General features: G+C 42.7%; 1 protein-coding gene across 3 annotated transcripts in view; it reads left to right on the forward strand.

The window, feature by feature from the left end:
• Positions 1–18,809, forward strand: part of LOC148350100 (nipped-B-like protein B) — a 57,770-nt gene that overhangs the window by 10,993 nt on the left and 27,968 nt on the right. For all 3 annotated transcript variants that reach the window (XM_088355604.1, XM_088355602.1, XM_088355603.1), the window contains exons 5-19: positions 1,678–1,786; positions 1,869–2,026; positions 2,103–2,227; positions 5,329–5,419; positions 5,514–6,032; positions 7,034–8,899; positions 13,989–14,108; positions 14,222–14,344; positions 14,426–14,488; positions 15,138–15,227; positions 15,342–15,451; positions 15,541–15,627; positions 17,562–17,793; positions 17,874–18,025; positions 18,119–18,199. In XM_088355604.1, the coding sequence (XP_088211730.1) occupies positions 1,678–1,786; positions 1,869–2,026; positions 2,103–2,227; positions 5,329–5,419; positions 5,514–6,032; positions 7,034–8,899; positions 13,989–14,108; positions 14,222–14,344; positions 14,426–14,488; positions 15,138–15,227; positions 15,342–15,451; positions 15,541–15,627; positions 17,562–17,793; positions 17,874–18,025; positions 18,119–18,199 (3,926 nt within the window). The remainder of the gene's footprint in view (positions 1–1,677; positions 1,787–1,868; positions 2,027–2,102; positions 2,228–5,328; positions 5,420–5,513; positions 6,033–7,033; positions 8,900–13,988; positions 14,109–14,221; positions 14,345–14,425; positions 14,489–15,137; positions 15,228–15,341; positions 15,452–15,540; positions 15,628–17,561; positions 17,794–17,873; positions 18,026–18,118; positions 18,200–18,809) is intronic.

The raw sequence follows: 18,809 nt of genomic DNA on the forward strand, positions 1-18,809 counted from the left end.
TTGGAATGTAGGAGGTACTAAATATTACACACTGTCCCTTTAAAAACAGATCAATTAGCTTATAGTTTATATGTGTAAATCTATCAGGACCAGAAAGGAGACAGGACCCCCTTGCGTTACGTTTCTCTCAGTTTCATTGGGAAGAAAGGAAAGGATTGCACACTCGATCTGGTGATCGCTGGTCGCGGGGAGCAGGTTGCTCTGAACGCGGAAGTGGCACTTCCGGAAAAAAAAAAAAACGGGTCAGTAGCCGGGACAGGAGAGCAAAAAAACGTGGTCGGGATCAGAAACGAGTCGAAAGCCAGGAGAGGAGATTAGTCATTAAGTGACCTAACACCCGTTTCGAACGCCTAATGCTGAGTGCCAAGCAGGAAGTCAATAGGTACCGATGGTGTAAGTGTCAGGACCAGAACGGAGACAGGACCCACTTGCGTAATGTTTCTCTCAGTTTTATTGGAAGAAAGGAAAGGGTTGCACCCACGATCCGGTGAGCAGGTTGCTCTGAACGCGGAAGTGGGACTTCCGTAGCAAGCGATGGCAGTGTCGGGAACAGAAAAAAAACGGGTCAGTAGCCGGGACAGGAGAGCAAAAACGTGGTTGGGATCAGAAACGAGTCGAAAGCCAGGAGAGGAGATTAGTCATTAAGTGACCAAACACCCGTTTCGAACGCCTAATGCCGAGTGCCAAGCAGGGAGACAATTGGTGCTAATGATGTAAGTGTCAGGACCAGAACAAAGACAGGACCCACCTGCGTAACGTTTCTCTCACCTTTATTGGAAGAAAGGAAAGGGTTGCACCCACGATCCGGTGATCGCTGGTTGCGGGAAGCAGGTCGCTTTGAACGCAGTAGTGGGAGTTCCATGGCGAGTGATGGCGGTGTCCGGAACGGAAAAAAACGGGTCAGTAGCCGGGACAGGAGAGCAAAAAAACACGGTCGGGATCATGGTCGAAATCCAGGAGAGGAGAGTAGATGTGATCAAGATCAAAAAACGGGTCAAAGCCGGGAAACAGAGTGAGTCAGGGTCGAAAAGCTTGCCTAGAGTAAACTGAGGTTCGCAGACGGACTGACAACAGGTGACAGATAGACGAGGGTTTAAATAATGACCGGGAGCCAATCGGAGTCCGTGGCAGTTGGCTCCAAAGGAGTGGGCACAGTTGAAGCATATCGATAATCATGATAAAAATCACTCAGTGTCGTTATTAAATCCAGATGATTTGTTGTTGAATTAGCTTATTCTAACCCTAATAATTACAACCTGGTAATAACATTGAAACAAGATAGTAATAACATAAGTCTGTATTTTATAACTGCTTATCAAGCTCTTCATGCTAATCAGTAAAATATCAAGTCAAGTCATTTTTATTTGTATAGCCCTTAATCACAAAGAGTCTCAAAGGGCTGCACAGGTTATTACACAGACTATTTTTCAGACTATTATTACATCATCCCCTGATCTGGAACCAACATGAGGTCAAGGAAAAACTCAAAAAACCTCCATATTTCTGATCGTTGATAAAGTTGGTGAACCTTGAATAAGACTGATCGAAGACTGTTATATTATATTATAAATGTAAGTGTAAAAGATCATTTGTACAAAGGTATATCATTCCCTGCTGTGTTTTGTGATTTTCCTTCGAATTGAATCTTGCAGATATCATAGATACTATTTTTTTCAGGCGTGATCCAGCAACCAGCGGTACAACAGTATAAGATCTCCCCAAGTCAGGTGCACAGGAGTCCAGCACCAAATTATCAGCAGTCGCCAGTCACTCAAAGGACGTCTAGGTAAGCTAGCAAGGAAGTGAATCCTCTGTAATCTATTTCTTTTCTCTTTTTGTAATCACATTACTTTCCCGCCACTTCCCAGATGCTTCAGCTCGCCACAGTCCGGGTCCAGAACCCGGTTCATATCACAGCAGCAGCATTCAAACAGCCCCATCCCCAGTCCCTATACTCCTCAGAGTCCTGCTGATTACATGCAATACAGTCCACCCAGTTACTCTCAACACCAGCAGACGCAGCAAGGTGGCTCAAGCACTGTCCTGGCTTCATATTGTTACTGGTGGTATAACACACCGTCCATGTGTTATCCATTTTCCAGTTCCCGGTAACATTCGGAACCTCCACAAGGTATCGGAACAGCTATCGAGTAACGCGGCGAATCATCACGCCAAACCGGGCTCGGAGGATGACTATGTCAACATTGCGCACAGGCTGGGAAATGAGGTATATAAAAACTGTTGATGTTAAGAGAAAATAAGGGTCTTGTCAAGACCAGAACGGAGACAGGACCCAATTGCGTTGTGTTTCTCACAAGTTTCATTGGAAGAAAGCGAAAGGGTTGCGCCCGCGATCCGGTGATTGCTGGACGCAGGAAGCGGGTCAATCGGATACTCGGATTGTGCTCCGAACGCAGAAGTGGGTCTTCTGTGGCGAGCGAGGGCGTTGTCGGGGACGTAAAAACGGGTCAGTAGCCGGGACAGAGAGCAAAAACGCGTTCGTAAGCGAGTCGTAAGCCAGAAAAGGAGAGAAGACGTGGTCGGGGACAAAAAGAGGTCGAAAGCCGGGACGGGAGAGTAGACGTGGTCAGGATCAAAAACGGGTCGAAGCCGGGGGGGGGGCACACAGGAGCAAAAAAACGAGACAGGTGGGAGTCAGGGTCGAAAAGGCTTGCCTAGTCTTAACTGAGGTCCGTAGACGGACTGACAAAAAGGGAGAGACAGGATTGGATATAAATACTGATCGGGAGCCAATCAGGACCCGCGGCAGTTTGCGCCAAAGGAGTCACATCAATAATAAAGACAGGTCTATGATGTTGAAATTAGGTTAATTGATTCATTTCATGAAAAAGAAATTTGATTACAATATATTAGAGAAAAGTGTGTATTTTTGGAACAATTTTGTATATTTTATTATGAATAATGTATTTATTTATTTTCCCCAAAAAGTGCAGTATTCACTCAAAAGAAATATCACATGTTTTGAAGATAGATTTTTTAGTTTATAAAAATAGTTTTTAAAGAAAACATTTGCGTGTGTTTGTAAAATCTAAATGGAATATACTTTTTTAAAAATAAACCTACATTTTTTGAGAAGTATGATACATTTTTCAGTTTAACCCCTTAATGTTTCGACGGCCCGCCTGAAAAGAAACAAATATGTGTCTTCACGATGTCACCGGTCACTGAAATACGTCGTGCCACAAAAAACTTTCAAGATATCACTTTAACACTGACTTATTACAGAAACATCACGATCAGTCTAGAAAACCGATATAAGTCATCCAAAAACCGATACAACTCATCCAAAAAGTGCTATGGTATTCCACTCATTAAACAATTCTTCAAAAATATGCTCTTGTTACATTTACAAGAGTGGTGAATTCAACCATGTAAAATATTTACTCAGAATTGCAATAAATTTCCAATATGGCCGTTAGCCTCTGACCTTTCGATTGATACCACGGGGCGGCAGTGGCTCAGGAGGTAGAGCGCTCGTTTTGGGATCAAGTGATCGCAGTTCGAATCCCGGCTCCTCCGTGTTACATGTCGAAGTGTCCTTGGGCAAGACATTGAATCCCTAATGCCCCCAATAAGCATTGCCTTACATGGCTGCACGGCCGCTATTGGGAAATGTGTAGCGCAGTGTAAAGCGCTATGGGAAGTCTTGACTTGAAAAGCGCTATATAAATGCAGATCATTTCATTTCACCACTTGAGACCCATTGAAGACTTGTTATCATGGTCCGCAGCTCGCATTAGCCGAATAGGGGACCGTATTGAAAAAAAAAGGCACACATAACTTTGACTCTATCATCAGCCGGTAGTGACCGATACTAATGATGACTGACACATTGGTTAGCCAATGATATTCCCAACATAAACCTATGCTATTTTACATATTCAATTCAGAGCCGAAAATAAACGTGCATAAATACAACCCGGGATCCATTTTTACTCGCAATTATCATGCACAGGTGTGCGCAATCAGTGAATGACTTCTGGAAAGAGAAGTCAAACATTTACAACTCTTTCACAATGTCTAACAATTGGCCGAAGTAACACACAAGGTTGCAGAGGTTTTTGAGCTGTAAACTGATGGTCTCCAAATGTCCAGTTTTGGAAATACTGTGACATACCTTTAGAAAAACGTGTAAAATACATTGTTTAGTTTTTCAGATTGTGATCAAATTTGACTCTGGACCAGGTAAAGTTTCATGCTATTGTCCCAGCTGTTGTTCAGCTAAGATGCACATACTACACGCTTCAGCAGGCATCTAATTGAAAAATAAAATTCAGACAGGAATCAAAACCTTCTATTTCTGTGTGTTCCAACTTAGATTACTCAATGTTAGCAGCAATTTAAGTGATTTGGGACCAAACTTCAGAGTGTGACCTTTTAAAACAGTTCCAGAACAGCATTCAATTTACTTTGGGTACGTCTTTGATTGGAATTTCAGACGAATTTTACAGGATTGTCAAAGGGTAAAACGATACATTTTTTGTCCCAAAGAGTAATATTTAGTTAGATTTTAAAAATATCACATTTTCAACATGCATTTTTGAATTTATAGATTTTTAACTTGTGTTTTTTGCAATAAAACTGTCAGGGACAGGACAGGAAACAGGAAGCAGAACCCACTCCCGTAACGTTACTCACAGTCTATTGGGGAGAAGAGAAAGGAGCGCACACTCAATCCGGAGATCGTAGGTCGCGGGGAGTAGATTGCTCGGAACGCGGAAGTGGTCAAAATCAAACAGATCGTGGCGAAAGCAAAACAGGAGCAAAAACACGGGAAAAAACAGAGATTCACCGGGCTTGGCAAAACAAGATCAAAAACACAGGAAAAACAGAGATTCTCAGGGCTTGACGTGTCAAAACAGTTTCACAGACGCTTCGACAAAGGGCGACTCATAGGACAGCGTTTAAGTTGTCACAGGGAGCAATCTGTCAACGAGTTTCAGCTGGTGTCCATGGGCGGGGCCAATTAGACGCCCTGGCAAACGTGACAGGAGCTGGTGCCACACGGCGGGGGCCATTTGGGCGCCGTGGCAACGGTGACAAAAACAGTATTGATTTAAATAAAGAATAACAAGAAACGTTCTTTCATATTTTCAAGATAATGATAAACATTTGAATCTCGAAATTGTTTCACCAAAATGCCCAAAATGCTAAACTTTCTGCTGATAATTTTAAAATATACATGTAAAGTCTTTAAAAACAGGAACAGTTAAATGTTGTAATGTAATCTTCAGAGTGTCCCTTAAACTCTTATTGACACTGACACAAACCGAAAAAAATCCTAACTCCTCCTCTTGATTTTGACAGGAAAATGAGCACTCCATGATTGCTACCTTATTTCCAGTCAAGTCACCGCAATCGGTGTGTTCCCCGGATGAGGGCGAAGAACCGTCAAAGTGTACGTCGCCGGATAAATAAACCACTAGCGAATAGACAAAATAGCATTTCATTGTATGTTTCCAACCTTGCCAATATCTCTTGTTTTTAAACAGGGTCTAGACCTTTGCTGATCTTGCAGTCACCTTCTTCTGACATCCCAGCCAACGCTGCTTCCAATATGCTGCTCACCTCGTCCGACCGGAAAAAGAAGCAGAAGCAAAGGAGCAAGGCAAGCGGAGACCACGTGGAAAAAAACGCTTTGTACGACATCGTGAGCTCTCCGATAAAAGATTCCGCCAGGCTGACGTTAAAGCTGTCCAGAGTGAAAAATTTGGATAAAGAACACTACGAAGTCAATTCTCCGGGGATCGAGGCCGAACAGCAAACGTGCCTGACGAACAGTAAAAAAAACATACCAAACTCCGATCAAGCCTCGCCCTGCAACTTTGCTGCAGAGGAGCCGGCAAACTGTCACCCGGCCCCGGTCCAGCCTAATGAGGTTCTGGCTGTCTCCCCGGCGGTGTTGCCGGACGACGGCGAGGCCGATATCGACGCTATGGCTGAAATCGAGAGGACAGAACGGGAGTCGGTCAGCGAGAGAGAACGATGGTCCAAAGAAGTTCAAGATAAAGGTATCAGAGCTGTGTTTGAAACTTGTTCTTGTGCTGGGCCATTTGTGTAACACTAGATTTAAAGAAGGCCCAGATGAATAAATGAATGAAAACTTTATTCGAAGATCAAAATAAAAATAGAACAAAAACAATAACTCAACAACAAAACAATGCTACACAATATGTTCGAAAAGGGGCAGCAAGAAGCAAATGCTTATATTCCCTACCCCTTTCATCTTCCCTATTAAATACACCAATGATTATAGTAATAATATTAATAATAACAGTTATGATGTAAGAATAGCAACAACAACAGTTAACTAGACGCACTATTCCCAATCTCCCGCACCACTCATACCCCACCCTCCTCATCTCTGTATTCCGCCAGTAATGTTTCTTTTTATCTAAACCTGAACAAGTGAATAGTTGGACACCGTTTGATCTCGTCTTGCAAACAGTTCCAAAGCTTGACTCCACACACAGACACACACATCCTTTTCCTGGTGGTTCTCACCTTTGGGATTATGAATTCACTACGGCCCCTTAAGTTATAATTTCCCTCTTTCCGAATCAATAATTTATGGATGTTTTCTGGCACTATGGTTTTGTTGACCTTAAATAGCAGTTGTGCAGTGAAAAATTTTACCAAATCAGCTCATTTTAATAATTTGGACAGCAGGAATAAAATATTAGTATAATTTTGATATCCTACCCTGTGTATGGTTCTAATTGCACGTTTTTGGAGAATTAAAAGGGGCTGTAGTGAACTTTTGTAATTATTGCCCCAAACTTCTGTACAATATGTTAAGTATGGCAGCACTAGAGAACAATATAATAAATACAATGCATTATAATTTAAAATGAATTTGGCTTTATTAAATATTGAAATGCTTTTAGATACTTTAGTTTGTATGTGTCTGATGTCTCATTGGATTAAGAACGTAGTGTGCCATTTTCCTGCTATAGACCAACGGGGTAGTGTCTTCATTTTTTTGTTTTAATCCATATTCCTCCTTTTTCAGACAAACCGCTGAAAAAACGCAAACAAGACTCCTATCCACAGGAATCGGGAGTCGACATAAGTGACGGTTTGACTGTACCAGGCGGCAACGCTGGAAACCAAATGACACCCAAGAAGAAAAATGCAGCTAGCAACGGCTCCAGTCGTCCCGCGCTAATGGTCAGCATTGACCTGCAGCAAGCCGGCCGGGGATTACGGCAACCCGTTGTGGTGCTGGAGGCCAAACAGATATGCGACGAGCAAATCCGGCGAGTCAAGTCCAAGACGGAATCGAAAAAAGTCGACGATGGCCTTCCGAGCAATACCAAGGAGGAGTTCGATGGCTTTGGGAAGTCCGGTTTGGCGAACTGTTCGACGGAAAAGGTGGACATTTTACGGGAATCTAAACACAGCGGCAAGTCAGATGGAAGGCGGAGCAACTCACCGAGGCTCAAGCAGAATTGGAATCCAGAGACGTTTCACGCCGAGGAGAAGAACGACAATAGTCATTGTCAATCCGAGACCTTATTAACCCCCAGCAAGGCAGAACGGGACACCACTACCCATAACGAAGACAAAAGCTCAGAGAAAAAGAGGACTAAAGATCACGAAAAGGAAAAAGATAGAAGTAAAGAAAAAGATCGGTACAAAGACCAAGACACGGATAAGGAAAAGGACAAAAACAGGGATAAGGTTAAAGAACACATCAAAAATAAGCAAAAGAATACAGACAAGATTAGGGATAAAGATAGAGAAAAGGATATGGAAAGGGACAGAGCTAAAGCGAGAGAACAAGACAAAAACAAAGATAGGGAGGACAGAGTTAGAGATTGTGAAAAAGATCGAGGCAGGGATCAGGATCACAGTAAAGATCGGTTAAAGGAAAAAGATAGAATGAAGGAAAAAGTTCGCTCCAAGGACAAAGCAAAAGATAAGGAAATAAATTGTGATGAAGATCGAATCAAAGAGGAAGAACGCGAAAAGGAGCAAGATCGGGAAAAAGATCGATTAAAGGAGAAGGATCAGTATAAGGACAAAGATCGATTAAAGGAGAAAGAGAGAAATAAGGATCCCGATAAGAAAGATCGATTAAAAGAGAGCAACAGAGAAAAGGATAAAGATCGATTAAAGGATAAAGAGAGAAATAAGGATTCGGATAAAAAGGATCGACCAAAAGAGAGCGAGCAGGAGAAGGAGAAATCCAGATTGAAGGAGAAAGAGCGAAAAAAAGACTCAAATAGGGAAAAAGACAGATTAAAAGAGAAAGACCGGGATAAAGAAAAACACAAAGCTATGGAGAAGGAGCGAAATAAGGAGAAAGCCCGGGAACGAGAGATGGGTGAAGGTAAAGAAAGAGCCAGGGAAGACAAAGCCAAAAAACCTAAAACGTTGATCCTTAACAGCAACAAACGTGACCAGTCTCCAGATGGGACCCCCAAACAGCCTAAGGATCACAAGATCAAGCAGGACAGTAGCAGACACTCCAGTGACCACAGTGGTCGTGAAAGGACAGACAAATCCAGTTTTCCATCTCCGCAAAACAAAAAAGAACGAAAAGGCGCTGATGAAAACAAAGACCTTCCCCTTGAGAAAAAATCAAGTGAATTTCCCTCGTACTTGCTGGGGGGGAAATCGGGAGCGCTGAAGAACTTTGTCATACCCAAAGTCAAACGAGACACGGACAATAAAATTCCAACGGTCCCGGTTGATGCCTGGAAAGAGCCTCGCGTTCTGCTAGAGAGGAAGTCGCTGGTCGAAACCCTCAGCAGAGGACCGAAAGCCGTTGTGAAATTGAAGCGGCTGAAGGTTGACGACATAAGGAGCATCAGGAAAGATCTCAAGGAACCGTACAAGTCCACCAAGTTGTCTTCTAGTCACAAATCCAGAGGTATGCATTCATAAAAATTTTTGGGGGGGGAGCATGTTGGGTATCCGGTTAACACTGCTTTGCAGTTTTGCAGAGTCTCAACTTTTGCCTTCTTGTTTGTAGCCTGTATGTTCTTCATGTTGTGAAGGGGTCACAGACAGTGTTCCCTCTAAGCTGCGCGCGTGCGCAATTGCGCACTGCTCGCACATTCTCAGCGCACAAGGAAATCTAGCCAGCGCACAAAATCAGGGCTCAAAATTACTAATTAAGAAGCGACTTAAGTCAAAGTTACAGTGCATGAAGGTAAAAATACACGGGTTCCCCTGACGTTGTGTCCTAAATGCGAATTGAATGAATTTTGAAGTCGAGTCGAAGGAGAACGAAGTTGAGTAAAGTTAGTAGAGTTTGTCGGGGAACCGGCTTCTTCGGCTCGGCTCACTCGGCTCTTGGCTCTTTCGTGTCCTAAACGGCTCTTCGGGTTGTTTTTGCTTCTTTAATCCCAACATGACCAAATATTATGTAAAATTATGCACAAAATGACTTAAAGGAAGGGGGCAATAGAACAAAAAAGAAAAAATACCAAAATGAAAAAGTAGTGAAAAGCTGAGAAAACAAAAACAAAAGGAAGAGAAAAGAGAAGGAAAAAATTTTTAAAAAGTCAGAAAAAAAGAAAAGAAAGAATTGTAGGAAAAAAGTAAATAGAGAACAAAAAGAAAAAAGTAACAGCTCGGAAAAAATAAACACAATGAGATTTATTTTAAAAGAATTTAAAAAAAAAAGAAAACACGGAAAAAATAAGAAAAGGTTTGTGTTGCATTCAGATAATTTCCAATTGTATCAAGTGAATCTTGTTGCCAACATTGTACTTCCACTAAAAAATGTAATCAAATACAGTTCTGTATCTTACAACCGACTAAATAAGCCCCCAAAAATGTTAATATTATGCGACAAAATATATCAGGGGGGAAAAAAAATGGATATCTTGTGAAAGAATTGTAAGAACAAACGACGTTTGTAGTCCGTACAACCTTTGCAATAGTACATGAGTCAATTCATTCAAAAGAGAAAAATCATTTTGCATTGCCGGAAACACAACAAAATGTAACTTGATGTCAAGTTTTGTTTGATAATTATTATCTTGCCACACTTGGGATTATGGTTGCTCACTGTTGTTTCAAGCGTTGCTTACCGACTTTGTGTGAACGCTCAGATCCGTGGAAAATTACAGGGAACATTGGTCACAGACTCAATTTACTGCTGCTGCAGCTAAATTGGGGTTTCCACAAGAAAAGCTCAGATAAATGCCCTATACTTAAATAAATAGATGTATATTCTACACAAAATAGGATCTAAAACTAACCAAACAGTTTTAAGAGTTCATGAAAAAGTAATCAAATCCATTTGTAACTGTCACAAGCCAGAAACGGAGACAGGACCCAATAGCGTTCGTTTTTACTCAGTTTTGTTGAGAAAGAGAGCAGTGCTTGCTTCCACGATCCGATGATCGTCGGACACTGGTAGCAGATGGCAGGAACACGGAAGTGGCACTTCCGTGTTGGGCGAGGATAGTCGTAAGCGATAGCCGGGACGGGAGATCAAGGGTAGTAACAAGTCCAGAAAAGAGGTCGGCAAAAGGTATCAGGCAGGCAACGTGGCAAAACAGGTGGATGGCCGGGACGGAAGAGCAAGGCAGAAACGGGTCCAGAAACAGGTCGGCAACAGGTATCAGGCAGGAGAAAACAGGGGAGGAGATTGTCGGAAGGTACAGAGCTTGCCTAGCTGAAAGCGTAGGTTCGCAGGACGGTCTGACAGCTTCCTCGTGGAAGCTGGGGGTTTAAAAAGGGTCAGGGAACCAATCAGCGCTCAGGGCTGTTGGCGCCAACGGGGCAGTCGCAGGTGCCCCGAATCAGCAATCATGACAGAAACAAATAAGTAAAATGATAATAATAGAGCAAATTATAAATACTCAATTAACTTAATATGTTATCATACAATTCGTTAACTTTTGAAACTCATTTTCCATTCACATGGAATTTTTTTACATGACTGGTTCTGCACGGGGCTTCTCGCAAAATAATGATCTGTAACATCAAATGTATTATGTTATTTGCACCACTCAAGTCACACTCCTGTGACATATGACAACATGACAGAAGCAAATCCAGCCATCTTTGTCACAGTTGCCATGGCGCCCCATTTGCCCCGCCCGTGTGGCGCCAGCTGCAGCTTGTTGACAGATTGGCTCCCTGTCAGTAATTAAACTCGGTCGTGTCATTCCCCTTTTGTCGGTCCGTCTGCGAATCTCTGTGTTTACACGGCAAGCCTTTTTTCACCCGTTTTTTGCTCCTGTTTGTCTCCCGCTTCGATCTGTTTTGATCTCGACCACGTCTGCTTTCCCGTCCCGAATTACGACCTCTTTTGATCTCGACCATGTCTGTTCTCCCGTCCCGAATAACGATCCGTTTTTATCTCGACCACGTCTACTTTCCTCTCCTGGCTTTTGAGTTGTTTCCGATGCAGACCACGTTTTTGCTCTTCTACTGACCCGTTTTTCCGCTCCCAACACCGCCATCGCTTGCCACGGAAGTGCCACTTCCCCGTTCAGAGCGACCTGCTCCCTGCGACCAGCGATCACCGGATCGTTTGTGCAATCCTTTCCCTTCTTCCCAATAAGACTTGGGAGAAACCTTACACGAGTGGGTCCTGTTTCCGTTCTGGTCCTGACAATCTTGTATTTTATAATCACAATCAACCTGATAAGACATGTTAAACAAAGTTGGCTCGAAGGTAGGAAGTCACCGAAGGTTCCGTGCAAAATGCATCCACTGAACTTTGAACCTCAGTTCAACAGCGATGAAAATCCCCTCATCCCCCACAACCCCTCAATTTAAGTTAAATATTTTGTGATTACATTGCAAAAAAAATAATTCGTTGATTTAGCGAATCAGCTGATTTTTTCCTGTGATGTGTATGCACTGCCATGGGTAAAACCAGGAAGTAGCTGGCAAATCATATTGCAGGGCGGACGTTCATCAATCTCAAACATTAGCGTGTGAATTTTTAGGCCTGCCTAACTAATAAGCACTGAGGCAGCATCCATATCAAACTCGCTTGGGACACACAAACATTAAGATTTCATATTTTGGTGGGGGCCTCAAACTATAGTCTTGGGAATTGCCCGCGGAACGCAAGTTATCTCAAGCGTGTCCCAAGTATGGCCTGTGGGCTAGTTACGGCCCGTGATCAAATTTTTACCAGCCCGCAACCTCTCATAAAATTATTAATACGTGGCCCGCTAGTATTATCGACCGCAGTATTAAATACATTTGTAGAAAACAAATGTTTCCATTTCAGCAGATGATGGTAGTAGCCCTTTGGCCACCTTGCCATGACTTTCTGTGATAATATTATCCTAGTCAATTTCCAACATGGTAAATATAAAAAGGAAAGTTGACTGTGAAGGCTACCAGGACAAGTGGAAATAGGAGTATTTTTTCCACCAAAATCCGAAACAACTTCCAAAAGACTGGCTGTTTTGGAAGAAAAAAATATCAAGAGGCACTGCCAGACGAAACATGATGGCGAAAAAAAGCTAACTGGAAACGAACACTGTAAAAAGGTGGAGCAACTGGAAGCTGTTTTAATGGCACAGTGGCGCTTTTCACGAGACCCTGCGAGTCAAATGAAAATGCTACAAAGGCGAGCTCAGAGGTTGTGACGCTGATCGCCATGCACTGCAAACCATTCACCAAAGGTGAATTTACTAAAGACTGTTCAAAGAACGCCTGGCTGAATAGGCGGCCCTCACACATTTTCAGCTTACCGAATCTCTGCGGCTTTCCGAAAAGTTTGGACACCCTGCCTCTTGCTACAACTCAGCTGGCTTAAGCCTCAGCTAAGAAAACTTAGCTTGGTGGCCTTAGGGTTGGGCGCCTGCCCCGAGACCGGGAGATCACAGGTTCAAACCATGGTCGAGTCTTACTTAAGACTTACTGTCTTGATTACCGATGTGCCTTACCTGCGCCTGCTCCTTTGGCGCCAACTGCCTCAGGCTCTGATTGGCTCCCTGTCACTATTTAAACCCACTCCTTTCTGTCAACTGTTGTCAGTCCGTCTGCGAACCCCAGTTTACTCGTTTTCAACCCTGACTCACACCTGTTTTTGCTCCCGTCTGTTCCCCGGCCTCGACCCGTTCTTTGATCCTGACCTTGTCTACTCTCCTCTCCTGGCTTTTGACTCGTTTCTGATCCCGACCACGTTTTTTGCTCTTCTGTCCCTTCTATTGAGCCGTTTTTTCCGTTCCCATCACCGCCATCGCTCGCCATGGAAGTCCCACTTCTGCGTATAGAGCAACCTGCTTCCCGTGACCAGCGATCACCGGATCGTTGGAGCAACCCTTATTCTAAAAATTGGTGTAAAATTTAGTTTCGGTTTTTCTTGGCTCCATCTAGCCATCTAGGCAACAAACGTTGAATATGTGCCCCCAGTATTAAAATCATGTATTGAAATTGTAAACTATGAGCACAATACCAACACAACATATACAATGAATTAATTTAATGTCCTCCTAAGTCAAATTTATCATCATATAGACCAAATAATTGTTTTTCTTCCCCAATAAGCAGGCAGGCACCTTGCATGGCTAACTCCCTATTGGTGTGTGAGTGTATATGTGAATGGGTAAAAATGTGAAGCACATTGTAAAGCGCTTTGGGAGGTCTTCATTGACTTGAAAAGCGCTATATAAATGGAAACCATTTACCATTTACTTTCTTCCAATAAAACTGAGAGAAACGTTACGCAAGTGGGTCCTGTCTCCGTTCTGGTCCTGACACTTACACCATTGGTACCTATTGACTCCCTGCTTTGCACTCGGCATTAGGCGTTCGAAAGGGGTGTTTGGTCACTTAATGACTAATGGAAAAAAAATCGGGAACAATTATAAAAGAAAAAAGGCTCCAGCTAACAACTTAAAAGGACAAGCCCTGTAGAAATTCGATGGATTGATTTGCTTTTAATTTCAACCACCTTACAATTGTTATTCTTGTCTCATAAACAGTTTACAGAGTTCGATGCACACCTAACATTCAGTCCCGTTTTGCCCTTACAGAGACTTCATTTAATGCCAAGCGACGGCACAGTATGATAAGTAAAACTCCGAAGTATACTGACTCCGATGAAGAGGAGAAAACAGAAAAAGATGAAACAACCGACGACTCGGACACTGAGGGTAATTCAGAATTTTGATGACGGATCCTTTACTCAGTCATCTCGAATTTTTGCCAAAATTCTTTGCATTTAATCCAATTCATCATGGTATATATTTCATTTTCTCGGTCTCAGTAACGAGGAAAAAGCGAAAGAAACATCAGGACAAATCGTGGAAACGTGAGCAAAAAAGGAATCGGCAACAAGATCTGAGCTCAGAAGAAAGTGACAGCGGTCCACTGCCAAACTTAAGTGAGGGTGAGTAACTTTTCATTATAAAGAATATTTGTTTTGCTTGTTTTTTTTTTTAATTTTTGTGTTCTTCTTGATCTCATTCAGTGGCCAAAAAAATGAAGAAAAAACACAAAGAGAAAAAGGCGTATGAAAAGATGCAACCAGAAGGTATGTATTTTATAAAACCTATTTTCAACTAGATACATTTTTTTCTAGAATTGTGTGTTTCCTAGTGAGAATGTATTTGGGATCCAAAACTAAATTGCATTCAGCACATTAATTGTGAAAAGAAAAAAAATCCTTAGATTCATGGATGAGCATCCATCTATTCATCCATTATCTGCACCGCTTATCCTCAGTAGGGTCGCGGGGCTGCTGGAGCCCATCCCAGCCATCCTCGGGCAGGGGACACCTTGAACTGGTTGCCAGCCAGTCCCAGGGCACACAGAGACAGATAATTCGCTCGCTTATTCAAACCTGGGGACAATTTGGACCGGCTTACTAAACCTGACATGTTTTTAGAATGTGGGAGGAAACCCATGCAAGCACGGGGAGAACATGCAAACTCCACCCAGGAGGTTCGATCTCATGACATCAGAACTGTGCCGCACACGCGATAACCACTGCTTCACCGTGCTGCCCTCATGGATGAGCAATCGAGATAAAATTGTATGAACTTGTATAGCAAAATAGGAAAATCAAGAGGACCAAGGCTTTAAACTGAATTTGGATTTGAGAAGGCAATTTTGGGGGGAAAATACAGTAAAAGTAACTAATCAATTCCAAAATTATTTATTGCCAAATATTTATATTTTAGATTTGATGGACACGCCTACGTTCAAGAGATTTTCTGCCAGTTTAGACAACATACTGGAAAGTCTGGAGGATGTGGACCTCACTGCTGCAGGTAAATGAAGCTAATAACATAAATCATGCCAAAATTATCATCTCAAAATGCCTTTGGAATAAGGCTGTGTATTATAGTTTAGTCATGCAATTTTTCTACTCAACCTTCTTTCAGATGAGGACGGTGATGATGAAATACCGCAGGAGCTGCTGCTCGGTAAGCATCAGCTGAATGAGCTAGGCAGCGATTCGGCAAAGATTAAAGATATGGGCATCTTTTATAAGGTAGGTGGAGGGCGTTCCAGTATCCCAGTCACAATCCTTTCGACTTTAAATGTGTTTTCAGTGAATCTGTGTTTGCTCATTGTCCACAGATTTCTTCAAAGAAATTGGTGAAATTTATGAACATACTGGAAAAGAATATTCAGGACAGTGTCAAGTTGTCCACGTTAATGAACCATGTAAGTGGCCAGATTTTATTTTTGCCACGCAATGTGCAGATTTGCTCTTTTGGTCCCCACTCGGATCAATAGTCAACTGGGGAGAGTGGATCGCAGCCACAACTGTGATTTCATTTTAGGTGGGCCAGAAAAACAATCCTCCCGAGTCAGCTCGCAGCAATATGCGGCTGTTCGAGTGACCTTTATTTTAGGCAGAAATAACGGCAAAAAATAGGCTCTGCTGGCCCCCGCTTGCTGAAATATGCGATTGGGGATAATGGATTTAACCTGCCATGCACTGAGACCGCAAACTACGAAGCGCAAAGTACCAAATAATTTAATACAATTAAAGTGAGGTATCAAACATTCAATGTACAATAGGAAATCATTACCCCTATTTTCCTTACCTTACAAACCAGAACATCAATTACACAGGAAAATATGTTCAAGAGTGTCAGGACCAGAACAGAAACAGGAGCCAATTGCGTTTCTCACAAGTTTTATTAAAGGAAAGAGGCAGGGCTGCGCCCACGATCCGGTGTTCGCTCGACGCGGGAAGCAAGTTGCTTTCGCACTCAGATTGTGATGCGAACATGGAAGTGGATCTTCCGTCGCGAGCGATGATGGTGTCAGGGACGGAAAAAATGGGAGGTCGGGGTCAGAAGCTGGTCCTAAGCCGGGACGGGAGAGCAGACGTGGTCGGGATCAAAAACAGGTCGTAAGAGCAGACGTGGTCAAGATCAAAACTGGTCGTAGCTGGAGACAGACGGGAGCAAAAACGGGACAGGCGGGAGTCAGGGTCAAAAAAGGCTTGCCTAGTGTTCACTGAGGTTCGCAGACGGACTGACAAAAGGGGACAGACAGGACTGGGTTCAAATACTGACAGGGAGTCAATCAGAACCCGCGGCAGTTGGCACCAAAGGAGCAGGCACAGGTGAAGCATATCGGTAATAATCACAAAGAGTGGATCCAACATGCAAGAACTGAAGCAGGTGTGCTCCAAAAAACGATGGTGTTTAATGACAAAGCCCAGGTACAAAGTCACACACAAAAAAAAAAACAAGTAGTCCCAAAAGAACCACCAAAATTGTACAAACAAGAAACAAACCAAACTTGGTTTGAAATGACAAAGACGGCTGACCTGACTACTTCTACTGTTGGGTACAGTTAATCTATGGAGCTGAAATATTGAAACACAAGCGTGGACTGATTAGGTGCAGGCGGGTACTCACCAGCCACTCCCCCTAGTTTGTAAATGGTGTGCTAGATCCTGACAACACATACACAAATTATTATTACAATTATTGAGAAAAAGTGTGGATGTGCATCGCGTGAGGAAACACTGAAACGAAATGAAGAAAAGAAATGTTGGCATTTAAAGCAACTAGAAAACTAAAACTTTAGTGGGTGTCATGCGTAGGAGTGCTTTTCTACATTGTATAGAGACCCCTATCTTCTTCGCGCTTCGGTTATTTGCTGGTTTACTGCTTCGCGGATTTTTAATCGAATTGTCTTTATTGTCATTGATATCAACGTATCGTGCATTGTGTTTGCAAAACTCTGGCATGAGGAGCACGTTGTATATGTATAGGTTTGGTGAGTGTGAATTTCAGTGCGCGACTGTGATAGGCTGACGTATGCTGTCTGGCAGGCGCTCAAGTCAATGTGTTCGCACACAAACCCCCACAAAAAAACAAACTGGTGGTATTTTAGCGGTTTGTCCATCAATGAAATCGGACTCTGAGGAAAGTCAGAAGAGCGTAAATAAATGCTGTGATCACCAGCGGGTGCTCCGTGGATTATTAACAGGTTCATGAAACGATTGTGGCGCGGTTTAGGGAGAGGCTATTAGCGAGGCTGCATACGTTTTAAGTAAAAATAAGGTAAAATGCATGACAGAAAGGTTAGAAGATTCTCTTGACCATATATTTTTAACAAGCAGTATTGTATTAAAGGGTAACGACTCCATGGACGAGGAGCGTCTGTGGCGAGACCTGATCTTAGAGCGGGTGACCAAATCGGCAGACGCCTGTCTGACAGCGCTCAACATCATGACTTCACCGCGCGTGCCCAAGGTGGTTTTCATCGAAGACGTCATCGAGCGGGTCCTGCAGTACACCAAGTTCCACATGCTGAACACAGTCTACCCCCAGTACGACGCCACCTACAGGGTGGATTCCCACAAAGGTCTGCATATCCATCATGGGTTTCTTCTTCAGCCAATCGTCTGTATTTATAAAGACGCTTTTTTTACTTCTTTACTCGAGGTGGTGGACATAATTCCAAAAGCAAGAAAGCCAAAACTTCAAGCCATAAACAGAAGACGGTGCTTCAGCTATACGGCAAAGTGTGCGACATCATCGGCAACCTTTCGGAGCTGGTGGAGATCCAGCTGCTCACCGATAACACCATTCTCCAAGTGAGACACTATTTATGTTTATTCCATGACTAAAAGTATTAAATTGTCAGTGTTATCTCATTTGTGTGCTTTGTTTGCCTCTTCTTCATCTAGGTGTCCACGCTTGGTATCACACCGTTCTTTGTGGAAAATGTCAGTGAGCTGCAGTTGTGCGCTATTACAGTGGTGACTGCGGTACGTGGGACTTTTCTAGTCTGCTCGTGTTAGATCTTTTCTTCTGCATCGTGTTAGAAACCGCTTCAAAAACAGACTACATGTTGATAATCATCTCCAAACAGAAGAGCAGCTTCAGCGACAGACTGCTGTCACAGTCTTGTTCCACGGACAGACTGAGGAGATCATTTCTTCCTCATGCCATCTATCTTTCCAGACATCTAGACATCTATCTATCTAGACATATATCTGTCTATCTATTTAGACATCTATCTATTTAGACATCTAGAGATCTATTTATTTAGACATCTAGACATCTATCTATATAGACATCTATCTATCTATCTATTTATCTAGACATTTATCTATCTATCTATCTATCTATCTATCTATCTATCTATCTATCTATCTATCTATCTATCTATCTATCTATTTAGACATCTATCTATTTAGACATCTAGAGATCTATTTATTTAGACATCTAGACATCTATCTATCTAGACATCTATCTATCTATCTAGACATCTAACCATCTATCTAGACATCTATCTATCTATCTAGACATCTAACCATCTATCTAGACATCTATCTAGACATCTATCCTTGTATACATCTATCTATCTAGACATCT

This window comes from Urocampus carinirostris, chromosome 16 (assembly GCF_059441175.1).
Source record: "Urocampus carinirostris isolate Australia breed hairy pipefish chromosome 16, RoL_Ucar_1.0, whole genome shotgun sequence".
Taxonomy (NCBI): domain Eukaryota; kingdom Metazoa; phylum Chordata; class Actinopteri; order Syngnathiformes; family Syngnathidae; genus Urocampus; species Urocampus carinirostris.